Here is a 20,936-nt window from a genome sequence, read left to right on the forward strand (position 1 = left end):
TGAAAGGCTGTTGTGGAATATACCTCTTTTTCGATTTGGGTATATTTTTTACACTCACAGTAGTTTTATAGAACTGAAATTTGTGAGGAATTACAAAATATTCTTTTATAATGAATAATTAATATCTAATACACAAAAGAATGGGACAAGTATACTCTGTTATCAAGTCAGAGGTGGCATCCCCAGCTCTTCTCAGTCTCTGCAGAAAGTGTAATTTGGTGTTGGATCTTTGATAATAACATTTGTGTGGTTATCCCACTGTAGACAGATAAAGAGAAGCAGGATGAGGTGGAGGAGGCTTCATAAATGTCACAGCCATGGTTTTGCATTTTGTTGGATTTAATGTCATCTGGATATCTGGAACCCACCTGTCTAAATTATCTAAAACCCTTTGTGGGGATGTTATTTTAGTTCCTTGGCATGAATGAGGTTCAGATCATCTACGTATTTCCAACAATTCTCAATGCCCTAGCCATGTCATTTATAAGGGCTAGGAAAATCAGGGGCCCCAGTAAGTTTCCTAGGGCCACGCCTCCAGTGAGCTCTTGCCAATCACAGTGAGTGTCTTGATACCAAATTTGTTGCCTTCAGCCAGAGATGAAACTGCACACCCATGGTATTAAGGCAGGTCTGACACCTAGCAGCCAAAGGTGCTATGATATTATGCATACTATGATAATTTGCCATAATGATAATTTGATAATGGCAGATGGCAATCTTCAATCAAGTGTATTAATAATAAAAATAGACAATCAAGTGCTAGAATCACTTGTTTATGGTGTACAAACTAAAGCTGTCATATTTTCATTTGTACTATAGACAGAATAGTTATTAAAAGCCATTAATGCAATTACCAATAATAATAATAATAATAATAATAAGAAGAAGAAGAAGAAGAAGAAGAAGAAGAAGAAGAAGCAGAAGAAGAAGAAGAAGAAGAAGAAGAAGAAGAAGAAGAAGAAGAAGAAGAAGAAGAAGAAAAAAAAGAAGAAGAAGCAGCAGCTCAAGTGTCCTGTGAACTACGGGTGCTTTCTGGGACATGTCAAAGTGTTGTGTATAACATTTGCATTACTCAAATGCGCCAACAGGGGTTGCTACAGTATAAAACAAAATGTAGGTTGTTCCATGATTTACGCATTACTTTCGGTGAATTGTGTTTCTGTTTCTGCACGCAAAACGCACATCATGTTTTAATTACCAACACTCTCAATAACAAAATTTTCAACAGATTCCCATATATATATGTGTTTGTTGTGGCTGGTCTGATTAATCTTAGATTACCCTGATGAGTGTTATGAAAACATTCTGAACAATCATAGGTGTTTAGACAGCCTGAGAAATCATGTGTTTTGTGTTGCGTGTGTATTACCATGTGCTAATGATAGAGAGCTATAACTGTGTCTGTGCTGTCAGCTGGGTCTGCTCGCTGAGAAACTGTGAACAACATAATCACACCTTCAACAGTAAGAGCATGTTTTGTTCACATTTTAGTTGCCGTTTTTGGGGATTTTTTAATGTAATTAATTTATTTATTTATTGCATGGCTAGTTTGAAACCTTTCTGGAACATTGATGAATGTACAATAATATTTCTGATCAGAAATTATAAATAACAAAATGCAAATAACAGAAAAATAATGTCATTTCTGTGATTCCAAAGAGGAAGCTTGACACATCTATGGCCACACATGGCACATCCATGAATGCACAGGACACTTTAGTCTGTGTGTGTGTGTGTGTGTGTGTGTGTGTGTGTGTGTGTGTGTGTGTGTGTGTGTGTGTGTGTGTGTGTGTGTGTGTGTGTGTGTGAATGTACCCAGTATGCAGTGGTTAGTACCAACAAAATGTGTCCAAATGAAAGGATCATGGGCTCCCAAGCCTGCAATCCCCTAGAAGACCTACTGTAACACACATTCCTGAAAAGGTGAATGCTGGTTTTGATTAAAAGGTTTGCGTAGACACAGCATTCACATAATGATTCACATGATGAATAATCTTTTATTTATATTGTGTGGACCTCTGGGTGTGTATACATCACTTACATGGGGAAAAGATGAAAGGATGCACTATGTGAAGAAGGTAACCTGTCAGAGACAATTTGATGCTCTGCGCAATGATCTGCTAGAAAACCTTGGGTCCTGGCATTTGTGTGGATGTGACATTGACATGTGCCACCCACCTAAACAATCTGATTGAACATCTATGGGATGTACTGGAAAAAGGTCCAATCCAATGAGGCCCCACCTTGCAACCTACAGGACTTAAAGGATGTTCTACTAACATCTTGGTGCCAGATACCATAGGACATCCATGCCTTAATATCTCAGAACTTTTTGGGTGACACAAGAGAGACCTACACAATATTAGGCAGGTGGTTTTAATGTTATGGATAATCAGTATATGTATATCATGGCAGCAAAAGATCAAGAATTAAGCACTATGTCAATCAAAGCAGACGTTTCACACTAGACAATACTCAAGATGCAGACTGCAAAGGACCCACCACCTAGTAGAAGGATAAAAGATCCTGGCAAGGAAAACATGCTGAGAGATGCAACAATGTGGCAGGGTCATATACAGGAACATATGCAGCTGGACACCTCCAAATCCAAATGGGAGGAACCACAGAGGGTGGTGGAGAACAGGAAGGCTAAGATCCTGTGGGACCTCCAGTTCCAGATAGATAAACAAGTGGTGATGATCCATCCAGACATTGTGATAGTAGATAAGATACAGAGGACAGGAGTGGTAATGGATGTGGTAAACCCAAATGATGGAATCATCCAAAGAAAATTTGAAAAGTTGGAAGAATACCAGGGATTGAAACTCAGAATATGGAAGGTTAACATAGTGGTGAAGGAGGGTGAGGGCCACTTGTTATGACCCTGAGTTGTAGGACTGGCTCCAATCCAATAGATCTCAGGAATGATAACATCAATCTCAGCCCAGAAAAGTGTAATCCTTAGAATCCTTAGTTTGTGTACCTTTGCTTTCAGTATCTGGTATGACCCCCTTGTATAGCAATAACTGTAATTAACCATTTCCGGTAATTGTTGATTAGTCCTGCACATTGGCTTGGAGGAATTTTAGCCCATTATTCTATACAAAACAGCTTCAGCTCAGTTATATTTGTGGGTTTCCTCCCATGAAGTGCTTTCAGGTCTTTCCACAACATTTATATTGTATTAAGGTCAGGACTTTGACATGGCCATTCCAAAACCTTAACTCTATTCTTCATTAACCATTCTTTGATAGAATGACTTGTGTGCTTAGGGCCGTTGCCTTGCTGCATGACACGTTCTATTGAGAATCAACTCATGGACAGTTAGCCTGACATTTTCATTTAGAATTTGCAGGTAAAATTCAGAATTCATTGTTCCATCAATGATGGTAAGCCATCCCAAACAATGATACTACTACCAACATATTTCATGGAAGGGATTGGATTTTATGTTGAAATGCAGTGTTTTCCTTTCTCCAAACATAATGCTGAATGTTTAAAGCATAAAGTTCTATTTTGATCTTATCCATGATCTTTGTTACTCCTATTGAAGGTAATAATGCTCTTGAATTTCTGTCATTTGTACACAGTCTGTCTAACTGTGGATTGGTGGAGTCCAAACTGTTTAGAGAGGTTTTGTAACCTTCTATAACCTGATGACAACCAACAACTCTTCTTCTGAGGTACTCAGAAATCTCCTTTGTTCGTGACATGATACACTTGTGAAGATCAGTTTGCGAGATCCCTGTTCTTTAAATAAAACAAAGTTCCCACTCCCACCCGATTGTCATCCCATTGATTGTCATCCCATCCCCATATTTCATCTTCAAATTATCTGCTAATCTTAAAGGTTTACATACTATTGCCACTCACAGATGTAGTGCTGGATCATTTTTCTCAGTATATGACTAATTCCAATATCTTTGTCACATTTGATTGATTTGGTTCTCTTTATCTTCTTTCAGGACTTGTGTGACAATCTGATGAAGTTTTAGTTCAATTTTGTGGGTTTGCAAACTTTCGATCACCACTGTATGCAAATTATGCATATTAAATAATGTTTTGTGAATAAGGCCTTTAGTTATAAATTATTTGCAGAGCAATGCTGCCATGTTTTGGTTGAACTTTTTCTTACAATTATATGAATATTCAGAAAGAACAGTCAAAATTTAAGATCTAACATTTGTTCCATATAAAGACTCTCTTAATTACTTTGAAGAATAGTATCATTTAAAGCTACTATTCCCAGACAGGGCAATGCTGCTGCCAAATCTTTCTCTAAATGGAATAAATCTCTCCAGAACATATCCCGTGATGGCATGGTGCCCAATGTCTCTTGCCTTGTCCTTGTTTGAATTCTTCTGCCAGCTTTATCCTGTCTCTCAGGGTCAGTCTAGTGGTTGTCTGTTCATGTCTGTGTTTGTGGAGACAGAGCATTGAAGGCAAAATATGTATATGTGAAAACCTTAAAACAAACACAGAGAAGGAGATACACATTACAGGAAGACACATGTGCTGGAAGACACCAATTACATCAAAATGAACTCCAAGAGACAGTCAAAGATATTTTATGAAAACATGTAGGACCCAAGCAAAAAGAAGGATTGCTACCAATTTTTTAAAAAAAGTTTAGTCCATAGCCTTAATCCCTGTAATCATATGAGCATGAGCCAATGATATCACTTAAATAAACACAGAACTTGTCTTGACTTGCCATGAGAGCATTGCATGGGTGAGATTCATATTACTGCCTTTGCTGAAAAGAGCATGCCCTTGTAAACCTTCTAAGAAAATTAAGATCTCTGTAGTATTAGAGTAAACTGTGATTACTAATTATTGAATAAGTACACTAAAATGGTATTAGGCTTGATTATCAGATACTATGAATGACTTTCACTGATTATCTTCTACAAATATAAATACACCAAAGAAAGATAGTATATGCGTGTGTGTGTGTGTGTGTGTGTGTGTGTGTGTGTGTGTGTGTGTGTGTGTGTGTGTGTGTGTGTGTTTGCTTGTGTTCTACACCATATTATGAAATAACATATAACCATCAAACATCATGTGATATATACAATATTGTTCTTTATTGCTGTTTGAATTGTAGTAAAGAAATGTAATCCACTGTCTTTGTATTTATCAGCTTTTAAGGGTTTATTTTCTTATGTGTAAATGATAAATGAACTCATCCATATGGTCCTTTGCTGACATTGTAAGATAGGTTTTAATATGTTCCTTATCAAGTTTGTTACTTGAACCGTGACTAGGTAACACTGCCTGTTATCTTATTAAGGTGGACCGGTTAGTGTGCTTTAAAATTACATTGAAGTAGAACTGCAGAAGTTATGAACTTTGTCATTTTCTTAACCATTGCTTGGTTGGTTATAGCTATAAAACTAACAGTAATAAAACAAGATGTTATGATGACTTCAGATTAAAATATCATGTTCCACAGATTTGAAAAAGATGAAAAAGCATGTGTTCTCTCTCTCTTTATCTTTTAGCCATTTTAGGTTGTTGGTGTAGGTAAGAAAGCAATAAAATACATTTACAGATTAATGACCATCCAAACCTTTGAATTTGTATTGGCCTAATTAACTCCGTGTAAACCTTTAAAACGCATGATGTCATTCCAGTATCCATGTTTTAGGTCTCTCTTGTTCTTTCTATGTTTATAAACAGAAAGCGGCGAATGGTCAGTGGGAGTTGACGTCATTGTTGAACAAGCTCTCAGTAAATCTGACCATTAAAATAGTTTGCAATTTTGAAAGAAAAGTACTGAATGTCAAATGTGTCCGATACAAAGCCGTTACTCCAGCCACCGTATATAAAATTAAAGTATATTTGTTATATTTTTATTGCCACATGTAACGCACGTGTCCTCCAGTTCCAGGAACTGCAACATAATTAACCATTTGGTTGCCACTTCAGTCAAAGTCTCGACGTAAGTTACCTTTAACAAATCCTGTTTACATAACAAGACTGTATTAATGCAGCTTGAATTCTGTTCGTGAATACTTGATTGAATGCAAAATATTTTTCGATTCAGTGGTACTTGTTATAAATCGTGAATTTGCAATCCACTGTACAGGACAACAAGCCAAAAGATCCACTACGGGTATTAACAGTTTCCATCTCCATGTTGTGACTACCACCGACAGCAATAGAGAGAAGCCTGCCAACGCTCAGCCATTGCGTTGAAATTCCCGTTGAATTCATCAAGAAGATGGCTGAATTGGGGGATGATACTGGAGCCAGAGCCTTGTTAGCTCTGAAATCTGCACCTTGTAGTCCAGTCAGAGTAGCGATACCTCCAATGTACACGCTTTCATCAAACGCGCCTGGGATCACATCCATGCCCCTCTCACCTCCATCGCAGGCCCTTGCAAGACTGGAAGGCAGGGACTTCGAGTTTGTAATGCGCCAGAGGACAGTGACCGTGGGCCGGAATTCCTCGCATGGCTCTGTGGACGTCAACATGGGTCACTCTAGTTTTATATCCAGACGACATTTGCAGATAACCTTCGAAGATCACAATTTTTATCTGCGTTGCCTTGGGAAGAATGGTGTGTTTGTTGATGGTGTTTTCCAGAGGAGAGGCGCGCCTCCAATTCAGTTACCAAGGGAGTAAGTTGCTATAATATATAGCTACATGTTGCTTCTAAATTACCTTGTCTAATGAACAAGTCCTCAAATTAAGTGACTTATCATCTCCCCAAGGTTGTGCTTATTGAAGATAAACCGATAGCAAATTGATGTTATCGGTCTAGCTAGGTTAGTTAACGCTACCAAATAACTTGTCGAATTAACTGGATTGTGCAGTTAAGTTACAAAAATAATGACCGCGCTCAGTAGCTAGGTTAGGTAGCTAATAAATAGTTATAAAACCTGTGTTTCAAATGCTAAGGGCGTTAGCTAGCTAGGTGACCAACACGCTAAAAAAAGCTGAATCTTACTATTTATCTGTCAAACCATGATCCTTATTGGGGTTTAATGAACTAGCTAACAGCTAGCTATATAAACAAGGGGTTGTTTTCACTCTTATAAAGAACATAACCGCAGGATTGTTTCATTATTTTACAAGAGTAAAATAAGAGTACACGTTTGATTTGCAGGGTAAAACTTAGTTTGATGTTTATTGTTTTTCAATCTGATTTTATCGAATTGAGAGTTATTTTTAGGCTTAACGGTTGCCTTCCAAATGTCTCTTGGACGTAATATTAAAGCTAGCCTCCTTGCTAGCTAGGTTAGTTAGCTGGCTAACGCTAGCTCTTTTGCAGTTAAGCAAATGGGGATGGGGCGGATTAAAAGATGATTTGTCAAGGTCTTTAACTCTGGCGTCAATAAAATACTATTAGACGCTAGCAAGAAATGTATTCAGTGTGGATGCGGATTGATATTTACCAAAGATGAGTCTTTAACTCAGAATTAGCAGTAGTATAGTAATAGTTTCGTAGTTCAACAAGACTGCAAGGGGCGTGTGTTGCTTTGGATTGTAACCGCTAGAAATCCACCTCAGAATGTTGTGGTTAGACTAGCCTCACAGGCCCTGTTGATGACACGTTTGTGTAGTAGCCCAACCAGACAGTGATCTTCAGGAAAGACAAATGCGTAACAGAAACAATGGCTTACACATTTCACGGTTGTGGTGTGTTGGCTTTGAGTGTTTGCAGGTGCAGTCAGTGGTTGTATTCAGACACATTTACTTGTTTACATAAAAAGAAACCAAGATTAATTTCCAAACAGTTATGTATTTTTGTGTGTAATGAAGGCATCCTAAAAGACAAATGCTCAGATGTTTTTAAGAGTAGAAAGGCTTACTAATTGCAGAACCAATTTTGTCATATTTGGGCAGTGTCAGTGTCTTCCAACACAATCACTAAATTTTAATATCACATGCTATCAGATATTGGGCTCTACATTTAATTTTCTTATTTTTCTAGCATATTTGAATGCTTCCTACAATGCAGGACTTAGTTGCAGTGCGAACATAAATGTGATGGACAAATAAGTCAAAACAGTGGACCAACCTGCACGGATTGTTAACTTCTTGAAAGTATTGTTGGCCGAAGGTTGGTCGATGATCAGAATGACAAAGTGAGCTTATCATTCTGCACATGATGTTTTTCACATACAGATGGAATTTATTGCCAGATCTGACAGTCATAGGGATAGACAAAAGTGAATATACTTATGGACCCACAGATATACATACACTTGTTGTAGTGTGAAGAGAGAGAAATGCTCTTAAGTGCAAGCAGTTAATTGGATTATTCTTACACTGCACTAAACCAGCCACCTCTAGACGTCCCATCAAGAATCATCACAAATAGCGCTACAAAACATTAGTGTTGACTTGTTCTGTTAAAGCTGCAGTAAGATTGAGAAGAGTGTGAACTTAGCTCGAATATTTCAACAAGTACAACTACCAGGCCCCTCCCCCTCCCTTTCCACTGTGCTGCAACCCTGCCTCAAAGCTCCTCCACACAAAGGAGACTGCTATACATGCTTTGAAATGTCAATATTGCTGGCAAACAAACATGCAGAAGTAAATATTTTATACATGATAAGTAATCTACAAAAATATCTATTCAGTAAAAGAACTAGCATACATTTGTTTCAGTGTTTAGATGTTTGGATTTTTTTGAAAATAAAACAAAAAAAATGAAGCAGGGATCATTAACTATCTGTCAAGCAGAAATGCAGCTAACTGCATAAGTTTTGCATCATTTCAGGTCTTATAGCGCTCTCCACCTCTGAAAAGCTCCTCTAATGTTTATCCTTGTTTTATCTCAAGCTTAGTGTAACTATTTTTAGTTTGCTTTTTCTTTCTAGTTTGCTTTTTCTTCTTCTGTTTACTTGTCTTTTGTCCTGTAAGCTGCTGTTGGCAAAGGAGGGATGGGAAGTTTTTTATGCATTGATGGTGGTTTATCCTACATTGCTTTTGCAAAGTTCATAAAGCTGCTCACTGATAAAGCTTGACTGTGTGAGAGCATGCGTGTGCACAAGCAGTGATTGACACTTGTCAGACAGTCCTCCTGACTCTGATTGGTTCTTTTAATTTGGGCATGGTTGATTCTTACATATGGCATTAAGACAACTAGGTGGAGCCAGAAGAGCCTAATTTTTAAAAAAAAATCTATCTCATGAAGTGCTGTTAGGCCAGACAGTTTTAGTAAATATGACACAGTTGTTTTTATGCAGGTTACCTACTGTTGCTTTAAACAGGATGATTTACACAGCTCTCACAGATGCTGGCATACTCAGTTGTGACTGAACGTAGACCTAAATATTGGACTGAAGTACTCTCAGACAGATGCCTTTAATAGCTCTTGGCATTTGCCTTCTGCCTTATCAGTGTGGAGAACAGATCCGTAGAGCTCGTTGTCATGGCTGCTATAGCTATTTCAACAGACTGCTATGAAAACACAGTCTGGCGGACTTAACCAACGCTGAGATTGTGCATGGCGCTCCCTTCAGCACAGCTCTACTCTATATGCTGATGCATTAAATGCGGCTTCCTGGTGCAGTAATTTCTTAAATAATTCCATTGGAAGTGACACACCAGTTCATCACTTTTTGGCTGCACTATTGACAGTGTAAAAACATGCAGTGACTCGGGTTGAGGCGAGGTAGTGGGGTTCTCCCTGTGAAGTCTGCCTCATGAGAATGAAGCATTCATACTCTTTTTGTTGTTGTTTGTTGTTGTTTTTGTTTTTGTTTTTTGTGGGGGGTTTTAAACTCAAATATAGGCTGTTCTTGACGGTGTGCACACCTTTTGGTAGACATGTCTAAAAGGCCTGTGTTTACAGGAGTGTGGCTTGCTCATACCCAGTCCTATTAGGAGCCACTCATGGAACAGTGCTAGAACTCTGCACGTATCCTGTACCAGTATCCAAATTGAATACTCCCCCTAGTTTCTGCTAACATGCTTGAAATCCGGACTCCCAGCTTCACTGGGCTTACTTACTGCCAGTGAAACACCTCTTTAGGGTGAATGCCCTTTAGGAAGAGTACTGGGAGGAGGATTCTGTGTCTGTCTGTGGAAGCCTCAGCAACAGAGGGCCACGTGTACAGTCTTGCATTTTTATGTGTGGCTTTGTTCTCCCAGGCCACCAGAAGGCAGGAGCAGTAATTTAAGTCTCTGTCAGTCTGTGGGTGGATGTGAGGGAGCCTAAGATCCAACTGCACAGAGTTGAAATTATGCCCAGCTTGGTGTCAGCAGCATGGACCATGTTCTATGCAGAGCTCACACGTTTAGGGCAGTTGCAGCCTTTCCCAGTGGTCTAGGAAATGTGTGCACCTCTAGCTGGTGAGACATCACTATCATTTTTGATAACGTGATACCGTGTATCATTTTGCTTTCCATGGAGTTCCTGCAGTTTATTGAGAAGACACGGCTGCATGGTTTTTACAAAACCAATTATACTTTTGTTGTTATGCTGCTCTTGGACCACAGGGATATGTGTATTTAGCAAAATGTTGTTAAAACACACCTTGTAATACTTTAAATATGTGGTTTTTTAGTTTCACTATTTTTTATTGTAACATTTGCTGATGCACCAGTACTATAAAATTTTATAGATGTTTATAAAAACTTTTGGAGTTCTTACAAAATTAGCATGAAACATTTAACAAATTAAACAATCTATTAAATGCTGAAATTGATAGCATGGTATTATTTTGATGTTGCACCCGACCACTTCTACCCTAAATAACAAATGTGGTAGTTCAATTGGAAATATACTTTTCTGCAAGTGACAACTGAAAATATAGACAAGAACAACTGCTTCTAATTGTGTTGTTCTGAAAAATGGACTCATGTTATGTGGCAGTAAAAGTAAGACAATTGTCTCATCTCTATTTAAAATCTTTATATAAGAATTTGGGGACGTGTAGAGGTCATGCTCTAATTGAATAGGGAGCATGTGATGTCTTGCAACCTTTCATTCTGTTTTAAGAAATGTTTATCCCACCTTGTTTGGTTAAACATTCAAAAGGTAAACTTTACCTTCCTTCTATGCTAAATAGAATGTGATGATTTCATGCCTTGCGAAATGCCTTGCATAAGTGGTCAACGTCTTTTTATTTTGACATTCAGGGAATATTCAGACTTTAGGAATACATGCTATTTATTCACAGTTCCACTGTTTTTCAATTTGTACTTTGTTTGATAGTTTTTGTTTTATTGATATTTTTATTCTCTATAATATCTATGTGTCAGCACATGTGCCAATGCTACTTTTTCAAGTAAAATAGTTCAATCAGAAAGTGCAGTAAGAGGACCTAAAACCTGTTGGATGTTTTAGTACTTTTAAATTAGGCCCATGTGATGCAATGTGATGCACAGTTGTTTTGTAGATCAGTTTTTTTTCAGCAGTGATGAGAGTTTAATATTGCATGGATGTTTCGGTGTTTCTATTGCCAGGTGCACGTTCCGTTTTCCCAGTACGGTGATAAAGATCCAGTTCACAGCGCTGTACCATAAGGAGGCACTGAAGGAGGAGCCTCCTGTTTCCCCTGTGAGAGCCCTGTACCCACACATCTCCCCGCTGAAAATCAACATTCCGGAAAGCGACCTCAGAAGTGTCATGAGCCCCCTGCCTTCGCCTACTGGAACCATCAGGTAAGACTGACTGAGAGGGTTAACCAAGGCAAGGCTCACCTTGTTGCTAGGCTAGGCTAGTCTAGCCATGGGTCAGAGCTTGGTTCTTGGTTCGTGGTTACTCAACACTCAGAATCATCTTATGGTCTGTAAAGTGTGCAGGAGTGCACTGCATGTGTGTGAAAGCAAAGCAGATCACTGACTTTCATTTACCACTTCTTAAGTTCATCAAATGTGTATGGTCAGACATGGCAGGGTAGTCGGCTGACATTAGGGGATTAGAACACTGTGCACTTGTTTTATGTAACACATCATGTTTACATGGACGATGTGGTTATGATGAGGTCATATGATATATCTTCGTCTTAATGGGTGATACCCTGTATATACTGAAATGTTATTCTCATTAAGCTTTTTGAATATGGTTGGGTTTGGGGTTTTTTTTAAAGAAAAAAATGCTTATGTAGCAGTACTGATGAAATGTGTCTAAACTTTCCTTTACTTTAACTTTTTACACTGCACATTGTGAAGGAAGTGACTAGGCCTAGGATATTGTCCTGTTTCTCTACACGTTCCCAGCATTTCTTTCCCCTCCATGTCTGCAGAGGGGAAGCCTGCCCCCGGTGGCCTCTCTGCGACCCTGCACCGCGTGTGGCTGTGAATGTGAGCAGCCCCGTGTGTGTGCGCCTGCCATATATGGCATGTGCTGAGCTTGGAGCGTTCTGATTGGCGGAGTTCAAAGTGTTGTGGTTCAGTGTTTTGAGCCACGGATAGTTTCCTTTTTCCGAGGGCTCCTAGTAGCCTGCCCCTACCCTCCCCTGCCTGGCTAGCTCATACACCCAAAACAAACACCATGCATGCTCACAATCCTTCCTGAATCACCCTCCACCCACCCCCAGCTGCAGCAAACGTTTCCTTCCATTCAGCCCGTCTGACGAGTTTTCCAGTGTTGAGCATGTACTCCTTATTGTGGTGTTGCAGTGCTTCACCCATGCCAGCAGGAGAGCAGGGCCGTTTTCTACTCCCTCTGCCGGCCAGGCAACAGCAGGAACTGAATTCCCCGCACGTGGCCATGTGTGCAAGTCACCTCCTGAACCGTTGAAGCTGGCTGTGAAAAGCTGCTCTTCACAGCAGAATGGCTGACATATAAGCCCTCCTTTTCTACATATTTGTCTTTGCTCTCAACCTGAACTCCCCCCTTGTGTTTTTGCTTCCTTCCATTGTAAGCTTTTTTTTTTTTTTTTGCACTTACATTTGAGAAGTATTTGGTGGTACCTAGTGATTATTTAGAGTAAAGTACGATTTTGTTTAGAAGTGTGATTTCATTTTATTCAACAAGTTAATAATTAAGCAATTAAAGTGGTCTGCTCTGTAAATCATTAGTTCAGATGACCTTTTGGAATTTTCTAGAAGTACTGTAGTGAGCTGTTGGACCTTACTTCATCCTAGCTTATGTCTATGTGCAGCATGGTTAATACTGTACAAACATGGCTCCAAGCAAGGCCAGCATTGCCAGCCAGTATGGTACATGTGCTAGGAGTGGCACCATACAGCTTGTTATTCTTGGGCAGCCAGAAGTCACATGAAACACTTCCTTAAACAATCGCAGCAGGAGCCCTACCTTGCATGTTCAGTCACTTTCAATTTGGTGCAACAGTTGTTTTTGTTTTGTTTTTTTTAAATGTTTTTTAATGTTTTTGGCGATATAGAGTCTGGCAATGCATTCACCTTGTTAATATGCTATAGTATTTATACGTGTATTTATAAGGGCATATGGGCAGAAGTGTTTATTTTTACTTGGAGCTTTTGTAAGGTGTTTGGGTAATGGGGCCCAGCTGTTAGGAAATTACAGCCGTAGGCCTGGATTTCTTCTCCTCCACCCACCTTCCATGTTGGCTCTACCCTGCTCCACACAATGGCCTCTTCCGCATGGAGCTCTTCGTTCTCCACCCACAGGCAACAATAGAGATGGCAACAGAACAGTGCTGAGCCACTCTCTCTGGCGCCACCTTTTGCTCACAAGATGCCAAAGCCATAAAATTCATCTTGATATGGTGGTTTGCAAATAGGAGCCGTTATAAGATCTCTGGAGCCGTAGTTGAGAGGTAAGTGAAAGTAGCTGTGATTGGAGGAAGGGCAAAGATGTACGAACCAACCTTCCCTGGGCTCCAGAGTTTTACGGCCATCACCCCCACCCTGAGTGTGAGAATGGTGCTTTGTTCAAATGAGGCTCTACTGCCCTTTTTTCTCATATCACCAGAGGTGTGCCTGTGCTATGGTGCAGTTGCTGAACTGTTGACAGTAAACAACAGTTTGAACATAGTAATCTGCATTCATCATGCAGATACTATGTTGCTCTTTACCTAGGCCTTGCTTTTTGAAGGTAACAGTGCCATCTACTGCCCACTTGCACATTTATTAGATGGCAAACAGCAGAAGGCAGTTGGACAAAAGCAATATGAATATCCAATTATGCCTCAACCTAGAGAGAATTGCTTAACATCAGCATGATTTTGGGTAAGAGAATTTGACGAATACTCTGTACCAGCTCTGTGATGTATCGGATTACATTCAAGATGAAAAGGCTTACTTGTTGAAGTTGTGGAATACTGCATCCAGTAATAATATATGTATAAATAATAATCATACATATTTTGCAGTATAATAACTCCATAACCACCAGTGTCAGCATGTATAGCCATACGACTATAACTCTGTGCTGCTAGCCTAGAGCTGCGTCATCAACATTCCCCCTGACAGCTCTTCCACTCTGATGCTCCTCTTCTTCCTTCTCAGTGTGCCCAACTCGTGTCCGGCAAGCCCACGGGGTGCAGGTTCCTCTGGGTATCGCTACGGACGCAATATCACCTCAGACCTGCAGCTGGCCGCCGAGTACGCTGCTAAGGCCGTGTCGGAGCAACAGCGCACGGAGGTGTCGGGAGGAGACAGCCCCAAGGTGAGGGCCCCGCCTCCCCGAGCCCCGCCCAAAACACACGGCAGGGCTTTGCAATGTGCTGCATCGACCATGATCTGTACTCGTATAGACGTGGAGCCTGATGTGTAAACGGTTGAGCAGGCTTTGTGTCACTCTCTCTTGTAGGATGAGTCCAAGCCGCCATACTCGTACGCACAGTTGATTGTGCAGGCCATATCTTCTGCGCCAGACCGACAGCTCACACTAAGTGGCATCTACGCCCACATCACCAAGCATTACCCATATTACAGGACTGCAGACAAGGGCTGGCAGGTAAGAGTTCATCACACACTCTCACAAATGCATGTACGCACACACATACACACACACACACACACACACACCCTCTGCCTCTCTCTCTCTCGCTTTGTCTTTCTTCTGCATCTGTCACAATTTTTAATTTTCACATTCCTTTGGGTGTTTTGCCACACATACATAACTATACTGAATTCTGCTTATTTCACTGTGCGTTTGCATTACTGCACAGTACTGCCAGCACCTTTACTGAAGCTGACGGTTTAGTGTGGTGTCTGCAGAACTCCATCAGACACAACCTGTCCCTGAACCGCTACTTCATCAAAGTGCCGCGCTCGCAGGAGGAGCCGGGCAAAGGCTCATTCTGGCGGGTGGACCCTTCATCCGAGGCCAAGCTGGTGGAGCAGGCCTTCCGCAAGCGCCGGCAGAGGGGCGTGTCCTGCTTCCGCACACCCTTTGGCCCACTCTCCTCAAGGTATGGTTTCCTGCACCCTCACCCTCACCCCTCCCTGCCCAGTACACCTCTACAGCCCACTCAGTCTCTGTACACACTCACACAAACATATACACATACACACCAGACTGTATAAGGGGGGGGGGGGTATGTGTGTGTGTGTGTGTGTGTGTGTGTGTGTGTGTGTATATGTATGTGTGTATATATATGTGTGTGTGTGTGTATGTATGTGTGTATGTATGTGTATGTGTGTGTGTGTGTGTGTGTATATATATATATATATATATATATATATATATATATATATATATATATATATATATATATAATGAGAGAGAGAGAGAGAGTATGATACACACAGAGGGCAACTGCTCAGTTTGTTCTGTTTTCCTCTCCCCCCACCCCCTCCTTCCTGCTGGTCTTTTTTGCCTGGCAGAACAAAGTAAGTCTGGTCTGTATCAGCTCCCCATTCCAAGTGACCCATTTTGGCCTTTCTGAGGTGTCAAGTCATGCAGCAGCTAGTAATCTACTGTCTGCAGCTTCTCTCCTGAAGTGCATGTATGTGAGAGCCAGTGCATCCCAGGGCTGCAACAAACAACTTTTTGTCAAGTTTTTTTTATTATTTTAATTGACTACTCATAGATCTTTAACACGGTGTTTTATCACCTAGCAAGAAACTCAGTTAAAAAAATCTATATCTCCAGCTATGTAAGGAATATTCTTCTGTGGCAGACTTCTACCTCTAGGCCATAGATCTTTTGTGAATTAGATACAGATTCTGCTTTGGAGAGATGTACACAATTCATAACCCAACCTTCAAAAGAAGGTTTATAAAAGACAGACAGTACTATGGTGTAGTTGTTTCAAATGACATTGTTTTTAAAGTATTACAAAGATATAAAATCCAGGGTTTCACATAGTCTATCTTGATAATGGTGTCTTGGCAGACACCATTAAAACTAAACGGTGTCTTTGCCATACAAGTTCCGTCTTCCTAGAGCACTGGAAGAATTCACTCCTGAAGTGCTCCTGAATCCAGGTTGCTGCACTTTCCTAGTGCAATGACAGTGGAAACAACCCGATAAATTTTCAAGTCATATAATATTTTTAGTACTGATTGATTAGTTGTTGCAGCCCTAGTGCGCATGTGAGTGTGAGAGATAGCAAGTTTAGTGAACCAGTCTGTGTTGTGGCTGTTGATGTCCCATTTAAAGCTCTGTGTCAGGGTGTTAGTCTCTGTGTGTGTGATGAGTCGCGTTCCACTGAGACCGTGTGTGTTTTACAGGTGAAATTCAGCTGAGAGCATGTGTGTGTTTGTGTGTGACAATCTGTTCTACTCAGACTGTGTGTGTGTGTGAGATGGTGTTCTGCTAAGACTGTGTTCCTGTGTATGTTAGGTGTTCCGCTGAGATTGTGTGTTTCTGTATATAATGGGTGGTGTTCTGTTGAGCCGGTGTGTGTGCGTGAGACGGGTGGTGTTCCCACTGTGTGTGTGATGGGTGGTGTTCTACTGTTTCCAGGAGCGCTCCAGCCTCCCCCACACACTCTGGCCTCCTCTCGCCCCACTCGAGCGGTCTGCAGACCCCCGAGAGCTTATCACGCGAGGGCTCACCCGTGCCCCACGAGCATGAATTCGGCACCAAGCTGGCCTCTGTACCCGAGTACAGATACTCGCAGAGTGCCCCAGGTGAGTGTCACTGCTGCTGCAGGGTGTGTATTTGTGTGAGTGTGGCCCTGGTTGTGAGAACTCTCGTATGTGTGTGTGTGTGTGTGTGTTTGTGCGCGCACGCCCTCCAGGCTCCCCGGTGAGTGCTCAGCCCGTGATCATGGCAGTGCCTGCGCAGCCACCAGGGGGTGTTGTTAAGCAAGTGACTTACATGCCCACGTCCATCATCAGCTCTACCCAGCCCTCTGGACAAGCCATCCATGTGGTGCAGCAGGCCCCATCCGTTGCCATGGTGCGTGTAGTCACCACCTCAGCCAGCTCCCCCAACGGCTACATGCTGGCCAACTCTGCCTCTGCGGCAGCAGAAAGTTCCGGAGATCACAGAGGTACCGGCGGCCACCTTTCCTCCTCTGTGCAACAGTCACTACTGAAGTTGAGACTGAGAGCTTTTCCCCTCTGCCAGGTGCTGTGGATGAGATGATGGCACCTTCCTCCATCCCTGCAGGCGCAGGCAGTCGAGTCATCCATGCTGTGGGAAGCCACCTGAGCTCAGCCACTAGAGGGCAGCAGAGTTACACTGTTCTGCAGCAGGGCTCCATGGTACTGGGCCAACATCAGCTTCCAGTCCAGGCCATCACCCAGAACGGCAAGCATGCTCTTCCTAATGCCAGCATCTCACCCAATTCTTACGGTATATATATATATATATATATATATATATAAATATATTTACTCCTGTTTAAAGCTCAGACTATAACCATGTTGCGATACATAAACTGTGTGTGACATAAACAGGGGGATTGACTCACTTCAGTGTTTAGCTTGAGCCCACATGGCTTCCTGACTGAAATTCTCTCTGTGCTCCTTCTTCACACTTCACCACAGCTCTCACCAACCCGCTTCAGATCTTGGCTGCCCAGGCCTCCACCTCCCCCCCAGTCCTGGTGCACAGGCCCCCCAGCATGGAAATGGAGGAAGGCGCCCCGCGGGCGCCTGAGGCCAAGCGTGCCAGGCTGGAGGAGGACGCTGTGGCTTCTATCCCTCAGCCAGTCATCGTGGCTATGACCCAGGAAGCCAGCGACTGAATGAGCCAGCAAGGGCGTGGACAGGGAGGTGACAGAAGACCCTTAAATTGAGCACCCACTATAGTGTTAACCGAAGGTGCCAAGATTACTGAGGGGTTGTTTTTTCTGTTTAGTTTGTTTTTCTTGTTTGTTTTTTCCCTTTTACTAAGAGCTTTTTTTGTGAGCGAACAAGTCCATCACAGTTAACTGAACATCTCCTTTGAAAGAGGAGGATAAACAGTGTGTGTTACAAGGGCAGATATGAGTTAAAACGCATTATCCCATAAGCCTTAAAAGCAGATGCTGATGTGGTTTTAAGTTAGTGAGTTTCTTTAAAGAGCGTTGGATTGGTCCCTCAAAGTAGTTGGAGAGGCGCATGTCTGCTGGAGGTGTGTGTTGCCGAGGAGTTCCTCACAAGGTACAGCTGAACTAGTACTTACTTTGGGTTGGGGTGGGACCAATGACTAAGCAGCTATTACTATTCGGGAGTACCTGTCTTTCGAATTGAAGCATTATGTATTAAGTTCACTGGAAGCTGGGAGTCTCTCCTGGTTCCCATGTGACTTAGTGAGCAATTTATTTATCATTCTGTACTACATGCATGATTTAGAAATGCCATCTCTATTAAAATCAGACTGTAATAACTAAAACCAAATGAAATGTTTCACAAAAATTTAATGCATATATTTAAGGACCCCATTTTTCTAGCTGGGAGCTCCTTAACAACGTAGTGTAAAGTATTTTTCTATCATGGGCCTTTACCATGCTTGCACGGGAAAAAGAAATTTGCAAATGCCTAACAAATGTCAGTTTCTGAATTGGTCAGTAGTGCAAAATTCAAACAGACAGTGAATGTATGTATTTTCTGTTCATTTGTTTTGCTACTTGGCTCCCTCTTTGACCTAAATTTATTAAGAATGTGCCGTTGTTAACTTTTGATGTTTTGTTTGAAAAAAAAAAAGAATAACTGTAATTTTGAAGTTAAATTCTGTGTTTAATGTACCGCAGACATACACCTGTCCATCGTTTATGTGCTTAGCCAAAATGTTGCTCCTTGAATTTCATGTATAACTAAGATTTGCAATATCTGATTAGATTTTGCATTATTTAAAGATAATAAAAGCCCACACAAATTGTAAATGTTGAAAAAAAATGTGCTATTGAGACGGGCTACTGACAACCAAATATGTTTGTTTCTGTTGCTTAGACCCAGGAATGTAATCTTTAATATGAAAAGTCAGAGGCTAGCGTTCTCCTTGCCACCTTCACATGACCCTGTAATGATGGTGGAAGAAACTAAATGAATGTTAGACATTTTCTAAAAGTTCTCAAGACTTCACGAATTTTTCTTTCAAGAACAAAGACAAAAAAAAAGGCTTATTTTGGTATCATTTACAAAATGCTTCAGACTGTATATTTTTTACTAAAAGAACAGAAAAAATATGTAGCATTGGAACTGAAAATAGTTTTTAGGACAATCACTAATTGGGTGGTGGCAGCTACCACTTTATTGATACAAAGAAGCACCACAGACTGCTTGAATATGAACAGAGAGTACCATTTAAAAGAGCATATCTTCCTCAGTACTTACTTGCAGCTCTGTTGTAATGACTCTGCTTCAAACTCTACTGCTTACTACTTGAAAGTCAGGTTTAGGATGACAAAGTAAAACTGTGCGATCTGTGATGTAATAGGGTTAGATCAGTGCATTGAGATCCCAGGGGACTTAGTAAAACAAAACAAAAAACATATTACTGCCATATTTTATATGGCTGTTATAAACCTGTCCTTGATTAGTTCTCAGTGATGCATTTCACTGAAAATTGTAATAGGTTTGCATGCAACATGTCTGCAACATGTACAGGTAGTAGAGGAGGAATGGGGGAGAGAAGTTCATAAATTTAATTTGTTTAATTTGATTTCTTTTTCGGCTAATGGTGTATTCTGTTAAGATGCACAGTGAAGGTAAAATTAATCAGAAAACACACTTGAACCAGTGAAGCTACATTAGTAAGTTTTAATTTACCTCAAATTTGAGTTCAACCATTTTAAATATATGGCTAAACTCAAAAAGCATTAACAGCTGTAATCTAAGTATTTGGGGTCAGGGAGGGGGGTTGATTATGCTTTTTAATCTATCATTAGTCATAAAAAAATAAAACAAGCACTTGGTTATAGAATTGAGTTATTATTGAGTTGAATTAACATTCACTGCCTAAAAAAATGCATACATTTTTAAACTGTCTTTTACAGTATTCTTGTCAACTAATCTGATGTTTTTGATTTGTGTGCTTTTTGTATTTTGCATATTAGCTTATACACTAAACATTCATAATTTAAAATGAAGTCTAATGAATGATACACATTTTGGTCATTTCTGTTATTAGTTCTTGCTCTGGATATAAGCTTTACCAACTATATACAAAACACCCTGTCTTAGTCCTTGCTCAGAAGCATCTAAATGTCTTTATAAGCCTTTATTATAAAGACTGCCGTGCATTCATTAACATTGGTTTGACATTTTCATATACCCTGATGAAAAATTGGTGAAAGGCTATGTCAGTGTTAAGCTGTAAGTTTGCTAACAAAGCACAATAAACGTATGCTGTGTTTTAGTTAGTGTGGACGTATAATGCTGCTAAGCTGTGTTTGAAAAGCATGTGTTGAGCAGCACGAAACACTGGCCTGAGTGTTACACATATTCCTCTTTGCCTTTCATCTAAAACTGATATCGGAAAACCATAGTTTGGCTCATTTCTGGAAAAAAACAAATCAAAAACTATCTTCTTTATTTATACCGGAGGTTTTTTCCTTTCGTTCATGTAATTTCATTTAAAATGTTGAACTCCTTCATTTCTACATGTCTAAGCATTTTGTATTCCTGGTATTTGTCACATTCTCTAGCTCATTACTTAATT

At 40.6% G+C, this 20,936-nt stretch overlaps 1 protein-coding gene across 2 annotated transcripts; it reads left to right on the forward strand.

Annotated features, from left to right (window-relative positions):
• The first annotated feature begins 5,991 nt into the window (after positions 1 to 5,991).
• On the forward strand, positions 5,992 to 20,198 carry foxk1 (forkhead box K1). 2 transcript variants are annotated; one of them, XM_035529107.2, is made up of 9 exons: positions 5,992 to 6,627; positions 11,429 to 11,626; positions 14,402 to 14,561; positions 14,706 to 14,852; positions 15,116 to 15,309; positions 16,809 to 16,975; positions 17,086 to 17,340; positions 17,418 to 17,645; positions 17,840 to 20,198. In XM_035529107.2, the coding sequence occupies exons 1-9, from the start codon at positions 6,227 to 6,229 to the stop codon at positions 18,037 to 18,039; spliced, it is 1,950 nt and encodes a 649-aa protein (XP_035385000.1). In that variant the 5' UTR covers positions 5,992 to 6,226; the 3' UTR covers positions 18,040 to 20,198. The 2 variants fall into 2 exon arrangements, with proteins under 2 accessions (XP_035385000.1, XP_035385001.1); XM_035529108.2 differs by having other exon boundaries at positions 5,994 to 6,627; positions 17,418 to 17,600.
• Positions 20,199 to 20,936: the final 738 nt, after the last annotated feature.

The sequence above is a fragment of the Electrophorus electricus genome, chromosome 2, assembly GCF_041902795.1.
Source record: "Electrophorus electricus isolate QZ-2024a chromosome 2, ASM4190279v1, whole genome shotgun sequence".
Lineage (NCBI taxonomy): Eukaryota > Metazoa > Chordata > Actinopteri > Gymnotiformes > Gymnotidae > Electrophorus > Electrophorus electricus.